At 55.1% G+C, this 15,504-nt stretch overlaps 1 protein-coding gene across 12 annotated transcripts in view; it reads left to right on the forward strand.

Moving 5' to 3' along the window:
- EBF3 (EBF transcription factor 3) overlaps window positions 1-15,504 on the forward strand; it is a 114,296-nt gene that overhangs the window by 90,334 nt on the left and 8,458 nt on the right. For all 12 annotated transcript variants that reach the window (XM_040991733.1, XM_040991730.1, XM_040991725.1 and 9 more), the window contains one exon: window positions 14,250-14,338. In XM_040991733.1, coding sequence (XP_040847667.1) covers window positions 14,250-14,338 — 89 coding nt within the window. The remainder of the gene's footprint in view (window positions 1-14,249; window positions 14,339-15,504) is intronic.

The following is a 15,504-nucleotide window of genomic DNA, read 5'->3' on the forward strand; positions in this document are numbered from 1 at the left end:
GTGACACTGTGCCCTCTGCGTGTAACCCCCCTTCCTCTTGTGCAGTGGGGGCACGTGTGCACGCTCATGGCACTGTGGGTGTCGACACCATATGTGGAATCCAGTGCCCGTGGCCAGGGCCACTCCAGCCAGTCCTCACCTGGCCAAATCACTCGTGTGCTCGGAGCAAATGACACTTCATTGCTACCCACAAATCACACAACTTCACTATGCCAACCTCACTGCTAATGCCATCCTGCCATGCCAACCACCTGATGCTGTCCACGGGGAGCCCCTGGCCTCAGCTGAGGACGCAGGGAGCTGCAGATGCTGCTGCACAGCTCAGAAGCCCGAGGCGGCCCAGCCCAGTTGAGGGGGCTATGCCCACCGTGGCAGCCCAGGGCTGTGCTGCTCTGCCCCCATGCAGGCCAGGCCCCACCTGCGGCCCTGCTGGTTCTCTTGGCCCAAGAAGCTGCTCATGACAGGGGTGTCCAGGAAGTCTATCCTTCCCAAGGTCACCTGTGACAGTCCCTGCGGCACCATGGCTTCCCTCAAGCTATGCAGTGGCGGAACAGCTCTGGGGCCTGTGTCCAGCTCTGGCCGTCTCCAGGCCTGCTTGGGACTCCACCGTGAGCGGCAGCCCTCATGGCACAGTGGATTAAGCCGCCGCTTGGTTAGGAACCAGGCTTCTCTGCTGTCATTTCTGCTTCCTGCTCATGCATGTTGGGATGCGGTGGGCGATGGCGCGAGTGTCTGGGCCTCTGGCACCCACGTGGGAGAGCAGGATGGCATTGCATGTTCCTGGGCTCAGCGTGGCCCAGCCCTGACGGTTGCAGGCATGTCGGGCGTAAGCCAGCGGATGGAAGATCTCTCTCGGTTTCCCTGCCTCTCAAGTACATGAACGTAATAAATGAGTGTTGGAAGCAACCCAGCGTCTCCTCCCAACCTCTGCTTTAGTTGTCTGCCCAAGGACAGGTAGCAGAAGGCAGGTGTTCTTATGCTGGGTGGGGGTGGCACGCATCCCGCCTCAGCCCCCTCCTTGCAGTGGAGAGCAGCCGTCACTATGAGGTCATTTTCAGGGGTCCCGCTGGGCCCTGGAGGCAGAGCCACAAAGGGCAGGCACCTGGGTGCCCCTCAGTGCCTACCCCTTGCCTTGCAGCCACAGGGATAACGTGACACCCAGTGGCATGGGCCTACCTGTGAGTGGGCCTGCTAGGTGATGGAGGTTACATCCGGGGCCCTGTCCCTTTAAAAGAGTGTACCGTGCGGGCCATCGGGGTCACTGCTGTCCCCTCTTCTCGTCTCGAAGGAGGCCGGGGAGAATGAGACACCGTTTGTGCTATTGCACAAGTAGACTATTTGTCCTAATCAGTGACACCATTTACCAGAATTGCTTAAAATGAACTATACCTCATACAGAGATCGCACATTTAGAGAGTTCCATTCATCATCTGAAAATTGAGAGCCGGTAAACTTTTCTGCCCCTCCAGTGGGATCATAGGCATGCATCAAAACGTTAGGAATGATTGGTGAGAGGAAGCTGTCACCCATTTATCAAGGAAAAGAACATTATTTGCTAATTTCCCAACCAGGCTGGTGACAGGGTGCTTCGTCTTTGGACCCACGGTGACCGGCCTGGCCTTTTTGTTATTAGTACAAGTCAAGCGCTTTTGGGCTGGTGCTAACAAGACACATTTGTCTGTCATCAGAGGGGCTTTGGTCGCTTTCCAAGCGCCTGTGACCAGGGCCGCTCCACACAGCCGACTGGCCATGCCGCCGGGCTGAGCTCACCCGGAGGAGCGGCCGGCTGATCAATCACCAAGTTCCTGTGTCAAGGTGAAGGGGCTGACTCCAGCTCCGAAGCTGACGGGACGCAGCCTGGAGCCGATGGCCATCCATCTGGCCTGAAGGACGAAGGGGTCGCCTGGTTTTGCCTTAGGGATTGGGAGGTGGCGGGGGGCGGGCGCAGGCCCCAGGCTCTTTCCCCACCAACCTGTGCCGTGAGACTCCGTGGTGGTGGGGTTGGAGTGCCCTGGAGGAGAGCCACAGAGCAGGTGGCAGGATGTACGGGCTGTGTCTGTTTCTCAAGGCTCGGGGCGGTGCAGAGGTTGGCATTAAGTGGGCACAGCATGGCTGGTGTGGGGTCCAGCAGGGCCAAGGAGCCCCAGCTGGTGCCAGGCCGGCCGTGCCAGTCAGGGGGTGTCTGACTGACTGTATGGTGCATTGGAATGTTTATACAGATGGATCGGAAGGAGTTTATTTTGGTGGGAAAATTGGTGAATTCCATGCCAACAAGGACCCTTCGACCTGACCATGGAAAATGCATATCATGGAAAGTTAGGCATGGGTTTCTATTTTGTTTTAGTTATTTATTTTAAAAAGATTAATTCGTTTTTACTGGAAAGCCAGATATGCTGAGAGGAGGAGAGACAGAGAGGAAGATCTTCTGTCCGATGATTCACTCCCCAAGTGAGCGCAGCGGCCAGAGCTGTGCCGATCCGGACCCAGGAGCTTTCCCCAGGTCTCCCGTGCGGGTGCAGGGTCCCAAGGCTCTGGGCCATCCTTGATTACTTTCCCGGGCCACAAGCAGGGAGCTGGATGGGAAGCGGGGCCTTGGGGCCTAGAACCGGCACCCATATGGGATCCTGGTGTATGCAAGGCAAGGACTTTAGCCGCTAGGCTACTGCGCTAGGCCCTATTTTGTTTTTAAAAATGAGTTAATTTATGTTTTTATTTGAAAGAGTTGCAGAGAGCAGGGGAGACAGAGAAAACTCCCATCCGCTGGGCCACACCCCAAATAGCTGCAATGACTAGAGCTGGACCGGGCCGAAGCCAGGAGCCTGGAGCTTCCTTCACGTCTCCCCAGTGGGAGCAAGGACCCCTGAGGTCTTAGTACCAGAGGGTCTTGGCAGCTGCTTGCTCTCGGGTTGGATGGCACTGGGGGCGTGTGCCCGAGCTGTGGTGTGTGCCATGCGGAGGTGGTGGGACTGCCAGGAGTGAGGCCTCTCCAAGCCCTCTTTGAAGGTGACATGCCTGCTGTGGCCGCAGCCTCCATTCCCTCAAGTACAACCTTGGAAGACACATTTCTCCAAAGCGCTCACGGCAGAAAGCTTTAAGAGAACCGCAGCAACAGCCGGGGAGGTGTTTGGGACATGGACTGTGTGGGACTCCTGCAGAAGCAGCTCAGCAGCCCCCACTCCGAGCCCTGCTGGTGTCTGAGCCCCATCCCAGGACCCAACACCCCAGTTGGCCTTAGGACCTTGGCGAGGCTGGCACACAGGGCTGCTGGGCAAGTGGATCTGGGGTTCCATTCTTCCGGGGTCCTTGTTCCCCATCCAGGCTCCCTTGCAGCCCCTCGTGGCCTGTGAACACACAGCCTTGTCCGAGGCTTGTCCTGGGTCAGAGGTGTAAGTGAGGCCGTTGCACGACTGGGGGTGGGGGGAGGGACGTTTCTCTCTCTTTTCCTCTTTTTCAAATGATTTATTTATTTTTATTGGAAAAGCAGATTTATAGAGTGAAGGAGAGATACAAAAACCTTCCATCCATTGGTTTACTCCCCACATGGCTGCAACAGCTGGAGCTAAGCAGAACTGAAGCCCGGAGTCAGGAGCTTCTTCTGGGTCTCTCACATGGGTGCAGGGTTCCAAGGCTTTGGGCCGTCCTCTACTGCTTTCCCAGGCCACAAGCAGGGAGCTGGATGGGAAGTGGAGCAACCAGGGCTACAACCAGTGTCCATATGGGATGCTGCGAGGCACATGCAAGGCAAGAATTTAACCACTGAGTCAGCGTGCCAGGACCCTTACAGGCACTCGTAGGTGGGTTGCAGGGTTGGGGATGATCCATTGCTCCCTTGGCAGTGGGTCCCTGGCCCAGGAGAACAGTTCTGTGTTTGCCTGGCAGCCCAGTGCTGAGTCCTGCACGTAAAGGAACTGGTGTGGCATGGGCTATGGAGGGACGGCCCTGCTGGACTCTAGGTCACATGTGGGGGCAGAGGGGAATGCTTGGTGCAGGCCACCGGGGGCACCCAGGACTGGACCTGGGCTGCTCTGAGTGGCCTGGAGGCAGCTGAGCTGAGACCAGGGTGGCCTTGTGTATCTGGGGCTGTTCAGGCCTAGGGACTTTGGGGGACAGTGGCTGATTGGCCTGAGACAGGACCCAGTGTCCTGGGCCAAGAGCTGAGCTTAGGGACTGACATTGGGTGACTGGCATTCATCTGTTTCGGAGGGTTAGATTGTAATCAGCCAAAGCACAGGATAATGAAGCAGTAAAGTTCCGTCTAGTTTCTAGAAAAGAGGAAGGAAAGAAGAAAGGAGCTACGATATGAACTTTTTGTTTGTTTGGTTTTTTGCTCAGAAGACTCGGGGGCGAGAGGGGTGGTCCACGGACCCATGTGGCTTTCCCGGTCTTCTTGTGCACAGCCGCTGACTGCATCTGCTGCAGACAGGCCAGCTCCGAGTGCCTGATGCTCTCGGCGCTTCCAGATGAACGTCTATACAAAATAGAGTTCATTGGGCCCGGCGCGGTGGCGAAGTGGTTAAGGTCCTAGCCTTGCATGCCTGGGATCCCATATAGGCACCAGTTCTAATCCCGGCAGCTCCGCTTCCCTTCCAGCTCCCTGCCTGTGGCCTGGGAGAGCAGTCGAGGACGGCCCAAAGCTTTGGGACCCTGCACCCGCGTGGGAGACCCAGAAGAGGCTCCTGGCTTCTGATCGGCATAGCATCGGCCCGTTGCGCTCACTGGGGAGTGAATCATCGGACAGAAGATCTTCCTCTCTGTCTCTCCTCTCTGTATATCTGCCTTTCCAATAATAATAAAAAATAATAATAAAAATAAATCTTTAACAAAATATAGTTTATTTAGTTTATAAACATACAAACTGGTTTAATTCCATTGTCCCGTGAACTTGGATCGCATACTGTGATCCAGACTGGAATACTTCCACCTACAATATCGTTCACACGCCATCCTGGTCACCCATTCATAATGTACAGTTAAGGGGTTTTATCATTTTAAAAAAATTATTTATTTTTATTGGAAAGGCAGATTTACAGAGAAGGAGAGACAGAAGTCTTCCATCCTCTGGTTTTCTCCCCACATGGCTGTCATGGCCAGGGCTGCTCTGAAGCTGGGAGGCTCCTCCAGGTCTCCCACATGGGTGCAGGGTCCCAAGGCTTTGGGCCGTCCTCTGCTGCTTTCCCAGGCCACAGGCAGGATGAATGGGAAGTGGAGGAGCCAGGACATGAACTGGTGCCGATATGGGGTGCTGCCGTTTGCAGGCAGAGGATTAGCCAATTGAGCCATTGTGCTGGCCCCGAGGAAACTTTATTCTAGTTATGTACCAGTGGTGGAGGTGGCTTTGGGGAAGTGCGTTGTGTGCGTGTCATACACAGCCCTGGTGGCCAGGGCCTCACTTAGCAGGAGTGACCTCAGAGCAGCGTGACCTTATGGGGCAGATGACATCGTGGGCATGGTGACCTCACAGGTGTGGTGACCTCATAGGCGTGGTGACCTCACAGGTGGTGACCTACCTCACAGGCGTGGTGTCCTCATAGGCACAGTGACCTCACAGGCATGGTGACCTCACAGGCATGGTGACCTCACAGGTTTTGTGACCTCGCACGCTTGGTGACCTCACAGGTGTTGTGACCTCACAGGTGTGGTGACCTCATAGGCACAGTGACCTCACATGCTTGGTGACCTCACAGGCGTGGTGACCTCACAGCACAGCCGTACCTGCGCCCATCGTTGCCTGCAGTGTCTCCATGTGGCTGGAGGCTCCTCAGGCCGTGCACTGATCCCTAAGGCAGAGGACGCTGGTTGCAGAGAGCATGCACTGTGTCTGCTCGCTCACCTCGTTCTCCACTCACTGCCCTCAGCTCCTTTGAGTCCTGTCTCCTTGGATTTGCCTGTTGTGGACATGTCATGGTGGCGGCCACCCACCAGGGGCTTCCCTTGGCGTAAAATCTGCCAGGTCCTCCCCATATGTCACGTGTCAGGATGTGGGCTCCATGCCCGACCACGTCCTTCCGAGGGCCACTGGGGGAGTGTGACAGATGCTACTGGGCACGCCTGTGCGTGAGTTTCTTATGGCCTGCAGAGAGCCACCAGGTGCACATGGGATCCCCAAAGCCCCGATGTGGAGATGGCCTCTGTGCTGGGGTAGCCTCTTCAAGCAGCCTGGCAGGTCTCAGCACTCCTGGGAGTCAGTGCACTGACTAGGGGTCTGTGGTGGGCAGTGACCTCCTGGGTAGACCCTCCTGTGGGGAGGTAGCCAAGGCCTTTTGCCTTCAGCGGGGATGGGGCCCACGTCCGGCCTTGGACGGAGGCTGAGCATTCAGAGCTTGTGTCCCTGGTACCTCTGCACGGAGATTTTCCGCTGGCTCAGTGTGCACATCCGTTGCGTGGACGGCTCCTGCGAGCGCCGTGCTGCCTGCTTGGAGTTTAAGAACTTCCTCTTCCCTCTGATGACGTGGGATGCTGGGCGTGTTCTTCCTGTGCTCTGGGACAGAAATTCTTTATTAATTTGGAGGGAAGAGCGAGAGCTGCGCTGTGTGCTGGCTCACGCCCTAGATGCCCACATTGACTCGGGCTGGGAACTTGGTCCAGGCCGCCTCCCACGCTCTGCAGAAGCTGCTGTCGGGAGCGGGGCTGGTGGGACTTGAACACACGTGCTCTGAGATGGGACCCAGCTTTCTTTCTTTCTTTTTTTAAGATTTATTTTTATTATTCTTTTTATTGGAAAGGCGGATATACAGAGAGGAGAGACAGAGAGGAAGATCTTCCGTCCGATGATTCACTCCCCAGTGAGCGCAACGGGCTGATTCACTCCCCAAGTGAGCGCAACGGCCAATGCTATGCCGATCAGAAGCCAGGAGACTCTTCCGGGTCTCCCACATGGGTGCAGGGTCCCAAAGCTTTGGGCTGTCCTCGACTGCTCTCCCGGGCCACAGGCAGGGAGCTGGATAGGAAGCGGGGCCACTGGGATTAGAACCGGCCCCCATATGGGATCCCGGGCGTGCAAGGCAAGGTCCTTAACCACTTGCGCCACCGCGCCGGGCCTGGGACCCAGCTTTCCTATGAGGGGGTGTGAGCACCCGGCTGGAGGCGTGCCCTGTGATGCGGCTTGCTCTAGGGGCATGGTGGTATGTGACAGGATCTCCATATGCTGTGGCATCCCTCCTCCTCCTGCTTCCGAGGTCTCCCATGCTTCGGGGTTAAGATGTGAGCACGGCAGCCTTTGGGTGCTACGGCTGTGTCCCTGTCGCCAAGCCTGTTTCGGGGAGCTGCTGTCTCCATGCCCCTGTCCCCGGAGGCAGACAGTGGCTGAGCCTGTGGGGCGTGCCGTGGGCACTGGCCTTCCTCGGCCGTGGGCTGGGCTTGGTGGGTATCTTTTCGACCCAACTATAGAAGCTGCAATCCAGTGTATTCTTGGAGGTGTGTAAACAGAACTGCTTGAATGCAGTCCAATACTTGTCAGCAAGGGTATTATTTTGGTAACAAGGAAGACGAGCTGTCCCCTTTTCTGCGTTCAGTGTCACATCACAATGCTGCCATCCGCTGCCAGGCGGGCGTGAATGGAAGCTGGTCCCTGTGCAGGAGGCCTGGCTGCGCCGTCTCTGAATGCCGCAGCAGTTCTCGGCTCCAATTAGACAGCGGGAGCGGTGCTTTCCGTCCCCACGTGACTTGTAGAAGATACCAGGCAGGTCGCAGAGCTGGGGGTGGGAGGTGGTGCGGGGATGTTGCAGGCACGGGAGTCAAATGGAGGCTGGCCCTGGGCAGACCGAGCCCCACCCCCCCTTGCTGGCTTGGACATCCCTCACCCCCCTCTGGGCCCAGGCACAGCCAGGAAACTGTGAAAGCCAAGCCTCTCTGGCCGGGGCGGTCCCCGGTTAGCCTCCTGGCATGCCAGGTCCTGGGCAGCCCCTGGGCCAGTGGGTCGGGTATGGGTGGCACCCCGCTGAGGGATGCCTGTGCCCCTTGGCCTTTGTGCCCCCCCTGCCCACCAGCACAAGGTCTGGCTCACCCTGCCGGGTTGTGTGATTGAAATTCATTGCCAAATTTATTGAGAAATTAATGAGAAAAGCTGCAAAGTATTGACTTTGAGAGGAAAACACAACTCATCTTGAATGAGGAGGAAAATGCAGCAATAATTTAGCCACTATTGATTTGGCCCTGTCCATGTATTGATCTTCATTTTACAATATTAATTTGCACCTGCAATGGGCTGGGAAGGGAGCCGATTTCATTTCGTGCCTGCGTGAATGAGCAAAGCATGAGGTGCTCTTAAGGAGCCGGGGATTACTTGCCGTCATGTGGGGAAGCCCGAGTCCCCCTTTTTCTTCCCCCTCTATTTTGCTTGTTACTGAAATGGACTAAAAATTAATTTTTTTGTCGGACAAAATATGAAAGCAAAAATCCCATCTAAAACACAGCCCTCCTCTCGCTGCCCGGCCGCTTTCATCCGCCAGCCGCCCTCATCGTCATGCTCGGATCAGTTCAAAGTTCATGAAATTTCTATGAGCATTGATCTTGCCCCATTGATTTTTTTTTTTTTTTTGCAGCAGATCTTTGAAATTTTAATTTCCCGAGCATCTGAATTTCTTATAGATGAAATGCAGTAGCAGGAGGCAGTTGATGATAAAGTGCAGAACTTAGCATCATTTTAAAGCCAAAAAAACAGGCAGGAAAAACAAGCATTGGCAGACTTTGTGTGATGTTTTTGAGGTGGAATGCTGAAGGGACTCCGGTGGGGGCGAAGGGATTCAGGGAGAGCGAGATATCAATTTTGTCTTCTGTGGCCACACATTTTTAATGCAACTTTTTATACAGTCATTTTTGAAAGCAAAGCTATCTGTGGGAACAGCAGGGTGGGGAGGCATCCTTCACTGCACAGTCATTTGTTCACAGCGGTCCTTATCACCTGGTCAAGTCCACCTAGTTACTTATCAGTGGGACATTTAATAACCTCAAGGTGATATAATTGCTATTGGCATTTTTCCCCCTTGGATTCAGCTGGTTAATGTGTAAACTACTTGTCAGCAAATAGCACTTTGTCACTGAAATCACTAACACCCTCTAGAGGAATGTGTTTGTATTGAGCAATTTAATTTTACTTTATTTAATTTTTACACATTACAACCTGTGTTCATCCAGGCACGCTGACGGCCTGCAGTCGGCTGGGGCAAGGTCTGGGCATCCCAGTTAGTCAAATACACTATATCTTATTTAACAATCCCCATTGCCTTAATTGAAGCCCGTTCTTGTCCCTCGGAAAAGGAGTTGCAGATGTTCTTATTATGTAGCTATGTTGCTAATGTGAAAAACTGCCTCATTACGAGGATCTGTTTGTAGCTAGAAAATTACTGCATTATGACAAATGCGTGATTGGGAAGTCACAGGAAGATCATCATTATTGAAATGAAACTGGGACTCATTTACTAGCTGCAGCCGGCAGCTGGAGGGGAGCAGCGGATGTCTTCCTGTTCTCATTGTTGAAGTCAGGTTTCTGAAGGCGGAGGAGGGTCCACGCCAAACCGAGAACTTCCCACACCACTCTTCATGGGGCCCGCTCCACGCGGCTCGTCTGCTACCCGCACGAGCCCCCCTTGTGCTCTTAGGGCACCAGTCAGGCACCCCCACCGTGCTGGGCAGAGCCCTTGTGCCAGCTGCACTCGCAGGCGTACTGCACGCCGCTGCTGGGCTACTGGCCAGGTCTCTCTGGCAAGGATGGTCAGGAGGTCGCTGTGACAATGACGCTTTGTCACCAGGGCCCCTCCTTCCTGCCACTGTCCCTGCCTGCTGTCCATCCCTGTGTGTAGGCGGGCAGCCTTTGGGCTGAGCGGGTGCCCAGGGCTGTCTGCCCGTCTGGGCAGCAGCAGGCCACAGCCTCGCCTGGGCTGCTGCTCGTCTGATGCTCCTGTGGGCAGCTTTCCCTCCGCTGACTGCCAGGCGTGTAGTACCTGCTTAACAAAGCCAGGACGACTTGCGTGGAAGACAGGTTCTTGGGTAATTTTTTTTCCCCCTGAGTTTGCTGTTTGAAAACATAGACACACACACACCCTGGCCATGTCTACTAGGTTATACTGAAAAGTTTGTGGGAGATGGAACAAAAAGATAGGTTTATTTGGGGAATGCTCAGAACCAGGCCCTGTGGAGTCTTCAGGAAGTTCATGGGCAGTGTGGAGCACGGGAAGAAACACCACACCTGCATTTCAGTTTTTTTCTTTACCTGGGTGAACATCTTTTAATTGCAGTTTTTCTACCTGCAAACTTTTGGAAGTGCTTCTTCTTTCCCTCTGTGGAATGCTCTTATTCCTGCTGTCCCCAGAAGGTCCTTGCCGTGTGGCCCTGCTTCGCTCAGTGTTCCTACCTTCATGGACTGCTGTCGGAGCCTAACCACGTCACCACCTGCATTTCCGGGGTGGCAAAGCTGAGTGTGGGACTCAGGCAGGGGCGGATGAGCCCCGGCCTTCCCAGGGCAAGCCAGGGTGTGCGTGTCCCTGCCTGCTGCCCGCTGCAGGAGTCGGGGGTGTCCCTGCCCGCTGCAGGAGTCGGGGGTGTCCCTGCCTGCTGCCCGCTGCAGAAGTCGGGGGTGTCCCTGCCGACTGTAGGAGTTGGGGGTGTCCCTGCCCGCTGCAGGAGTCAGGGGTGTCCCTGCCCGCTGCAGGAGTCGGGGGTGTCCCTGCCCGCTGCAGCAGTCAGGGCGCTCTGCTCACATCGGGCTGGCTGGAGCTGCCCTGGTCCCAGCTGTAGCTCAGGGCCTCGTGCCATTCTCGGCTGCCACATTAGCTCTGGCAATCCCAACTTGAATTGACATCACAGACCGTTAAAATTTTATCAATTGCGGTATGATTAATCCCCCAGTACATGGGCCTGACTTAAATATTTAGAATGCTTCTTCTGTTATGACTTTAACGCATGTAAAGTAACGAGATTAACTCCAGTACACTCAAATATGTTTAAATAGGAATCCTTCCCGAGCTGTAGGCTATTCCAGCGCGTGGGGATCGCCGCGTGCACGTGGTCGTGTCAGGGCCTATTTGTAGGCCCCGCGCTGCACGCTGGCCTGCGTGTGATAGTCGCCTGATCGCCTGCCTCATTTGGCATGGAATGCGATTCCTGGCTATTCCAGCTTTTGACTCATTCAGGTTTTATTGCTGTGTAATTTTCTTATTCTAAAATAAAAGCTCTCCAACAAAAATTACTATGCATTAGGCCGCGGTAGCCTACTCAAATGGATACTAATACAGTTTATCTCTAAAAGGACGGATAATGTATTTGAAACAGATAAAAGGCCCTCCACTAAATGACGAATGTTAATATCTTACGGCACGGTTAATAAAGAGACATTTCACAGGGGAGGTTTGTTTTGTGACTCTGGATACAACAGCCTTGTAATCTGACATATCTTAAATGATACAATTTCACACATACATTCATCCCGGGGGGCGGCGGGGGCGGCGGAGGCGGGCCCTGCTCCCCGATGCTTGCGCCGGACCTGGGGAGGTGGGAGGCCGGGCAGGGAGGCTGCAGCGCACGGCGTGTCTCGAGAAATGTTTTGTTTTTCCCCTTCAGCAGAAAATAACATTTGTTTTTGTTGTGTTTAAGGTAGAGTTCAAATTAATTTAACCAGTGACACATGTTCAGAGGCTGAGCCGCGCTAAGCGATCCTAGGCAGTGAATTGTGGGGGAACCAAGTCCGTTCATTCGAGGCTCTCCTCGTGCTGACAGATGGGTGGGTGGGGGAGCCGGCAAATATTAACATAAACCAAATTTGCTTTATTCTTCTTCATATTTTGCCCTCCCCGTGGCTCACGCTCGCCCAAGCCTCCTTCTCTAATTATCCACGAGGTCAGTAAGCAAAATTGGGAAGAAGCTGAGAGATCAATACAAATTATCCCTGAGCAAACCAGTGCTGACAGTTTGAATTGCAGCATATGTTTACCCAAAATCAGGCAATTTATCTTAATATCAGCAAAGTAATGCAGTGCGGGTGAAAGGTCAGGCAATCTCTCCCCCTCATAATTACCCAGTTCTAAAACAGGAAAGTGGTATTGATTGGCCTGGTTGGGGGCTCCCTGACTGGACGTGCCAGCGCCTTGCCCTGGCCCAGCCGGGCTCCCCTGCACAGCGCATGTGCTGCGGCCACCTCCTGGCCGAGCCTGGGGTGGGGAAGGGTTCTGCCCGTTCCTGAGCGCGGGAGACTGGGGGCCAGCTGGTTCTGCAAGTGGCCGTGGCCACTGCTCTGGAGACTAGGGGCAGACTGGCCAGCCCCCTCCCCACCCTGACCACTGGCAGGAGCGCGAGTACCACCTGTCACTGCTCCTGCTGTGGAGACAGAATGTGCGCGACTGGGCCCTGCTGGGCAGCAGCCCCAGGCACCTTGCTGCTGTGGCCTGCACCTGGCCTGGAGGCACGGTGCTCAGGACCGTGCCATCACACCTGGGGCCGGTGTGCGAGTGCAGAGGCAGCTCCTGTCGCCCGGCTTGAAGCCCTTGCTGGTCCGAGAAGAGGAAGGCCTGGAGCGTCCCCCTGGAACAGGAGTGTGCAGTTATTACAAGTCATAAAGCTTCTGAAAGCTTGCATTAAGGCGCCTATCACCTGTCACGCGCATTTGCATGAAATCAATAGCGGCCGCCCATCTATCTTTTCTGATCACCTCTCATCAGGCCGATTCATTAAGTCCGGCAGTCACGGTGGTTAGCCGGGAGAGTGGAGAGGTCTGACGTGCTGGAAGTGCACACGGGGCCACCTAGTCCGTTCCCCAACTGAGAAATGCAACACTTGATCTAATCCTTGCTGGACGGGGCTGCTTGGCGAGGCCACGGCCGCCGCCCGTCCACGCCGCCGCCGCCCGGCTGCACTCGCGCCTGACACCTTGGCTGGGACCCGGGCAGAGACATGACAAATTGTCCCCCAAGTCAGCGCTGACAGCCTCTGATGATTAATGGTCTGATTATGAAGTGGTTTTACACACATAGAATTTACATCAGAGAGAGTTAGAAATTTCGCCGTGTCACATACGCCAAGGCATTTACAGGGCTTTACTATTTGCAAAGAAAAAAGAGGGTGAAATCCCAGCAAAAGCCATGTCATGTAAAATCAATACGTCGGATCAATGCTTTATTAACAAGAAAATGTCTTACTTCACATTCCTGCGTGGCCCTTTGTCTCCGGGATGTTTGATGGAATGTCAGATCATATTGTGGGCCTCAACTTCCCGGCGTGTTCCCGAGCACGCGGGCCGGGCTGCCGAGCGGTGTGCGAGGCGCTGTGGCCCCAGCGCTTGGGAAGACGGGGTCAGGTGATGGGAGAGGCCTTGCCGCGGCTCTCCGGGCCCTTTGTGTCCCACGCCTGCCGAGCGGGGCGCTGTCACTCGCGAGGTGACTGATGACGGATGGCCCACGGCGCACGGGGAGTAATGAAGAGATGGCGGCCGGCCGGTCTTGTTAGTCTCCGAAAAACCCCTGATTTATGTCCCGCCACGCACCGTGGAGTCGCTCCACGGAAAGCGGTATCTCCATCCAGAAGTAATGCGCTCTAATAAGTATTTTCCCCGTAACTCGCGTCTCTGGGCCTCAGGGCTCAGTTTTTGTTGGAGCCATAATAAGACCCGATGGCTCCTTACAAAGCTTGTTAAGCACCGTGTGTGCAGCCGGTTGCGGTCCGGCCGAGATCCGTGCACTGTCCACGGTGCGTGTGCCGCTGATTTATGGCCGTGTACGGATCCTAGTCAAAATTACAATTTGAGGGATAAAAAGATTAATTACTACTTGTGGCCGGCAATTTTGTGAGGCTGGTAGATTGCAGCTGTAGGCTGACAGGGCAAGCCATTCGTGGATTCTTAGAGCTGTACAGACCAGTGCTCCCCCGGCCTGGACAGTGCTCAGGCAACGTGCTAGATCAGAAAGGGCCACGGGAATAAATCCGAGGCCAGCAATAGCTGGGCATATGTCATCATGGCCAATTTCCCACAAACCCTTGTCCGGCGCCAGTGACACCCGTCTTCAGGATGCTGTGTCAGGGGCTGTCACTCAGGGACCTCACTGCCATTTGCACAACTCACCCGGTTCCCTGTCCCTGCCTCCGTGATGGTCTCCAGTTTAATATGGATTAGAACTAGTCACCACTTTTGTGTGCAGCAGAAGGCTAGGGCAGGGGGCTGTGCGCATTCCTTAAGACCAAGTCAGCTTTGGGCGGGCGGCTGGGGGGCTGCCTCCCAGAGACGCCCGCCGGTCGTTAACCTGTCCTGCCTCTCTGTCTTGTCGCAGCCCTTAATGAACCCACCATAGACTACGGCTTCCAGAGGCTGCAAAAGGTCATTCCCAGACACCCCGGCGATCCCGAAAGGTTGCCCAAGGTCAGTATACGGGGAACGTGGCACGCTGCGCCGCTGGGTGCCCGACTGGGGGCTGCGGGAAGGGTGCAAGGAGCAGGTCCCTGCGTCCCCAGCCCCGGGCCCGCAGAGGGGCGGACAGGTGTGAAGCCTGGCCGAGGCAGGCGAGGAGCAAGACAAAGGGCCGGGCCTTGGCCCCTGCGCCTCCTCTCCGAAGGAGACCAGCACAGCTTTCCTGATAACAAAAATTTTGGATTCTGCGAGAGGGACATCAACTTCCACGTAATGAAATAGTTCAATTAGACATTTTCCACTCCAGCGGCCTGCGCTGATCTCCATCTGAGCAGCCCCGTCTGATCTGCGATTACTTCACTCTTGTTTTCTTTTCATTTTCTAAAGCTCGATTCAGTTTAATCTTTTGTTTACAAAGCTTTTGTTATAAGTCGCTGACTTAGCCGGCTAACAAATGAAGTCCACATATTAATATCTAGAGGGACTTTTCATTTAAATTCAGCAAAGACAGAAGCCGCCGTGTTGTTTATGCACTCGCCACCTATCACAGAGATTTCATTTTGATGTATAACATTAAAGATAAGTCAAGCTTATAATTTCCCCTTCCTTTGATATAATTTTGTCTCTTGCTCTTTAGAAGGCCTCTCTGATTTCCAAGGCAGAGTTGGAAGTGCAGGACGAACTCATGCGCGATGGCTGCTGGCTTTGCGTGCCGTGCCCCCGTGTCTTGACACCTCTGAGTCATATTAACACCAGCAGACCTTTAAGACGTTGCCTTGCAGGGCTCAGCCGCACAGGGTGTCGTTAGGCCCCTCTGTAATTTGTGGACGTGCTATCAGATATCCTCTTGAGGAGAAGCTGGAGCTGGCGGAGAGGCCCTGTAGGAGCTCGGCAGCTCTCCGAGGCTCAGCCCTGGCCAACCCCGGCCCAGGGCCAGGGGCTGGTGGCCACCTTTCCCGTGGGGCTTGGCGTGCGGTGGCCTTGTGCAGGACCTTCCCCCAGCAACAAGGCTCCTGTCCAGGCGACCCTGCGGCGGGCGGGGGGACCTGTCCGGCTCACAGGGCCCTCCGGTGATTCCCTTTTGGCACAGTGCTCGGCGGTTGGCACCACAGGTGCCCCCTGTGTGCCCTGGGGTCTCCCCCAAGCCGCCCCGAACCTGGGACGCAGCCCTCCCCCCA

This window comes from Ochotona curzoniae, unplaced genomic scaffold (assembly GCF_017591425.1).
Source record: "Ochotona curzoniae isolate NIBS_2020 unplaced genomic scaffold, NIBS_Ocur_1.0 contig_66, whole genome shotgun sequence".
NCBI classification, from domain to species: Eukaryota; Metazoa; Chordata; class Mammalia; order Lagomorpha; family Ochotonidae; genus Ochotona; species Ochotona curzoniae.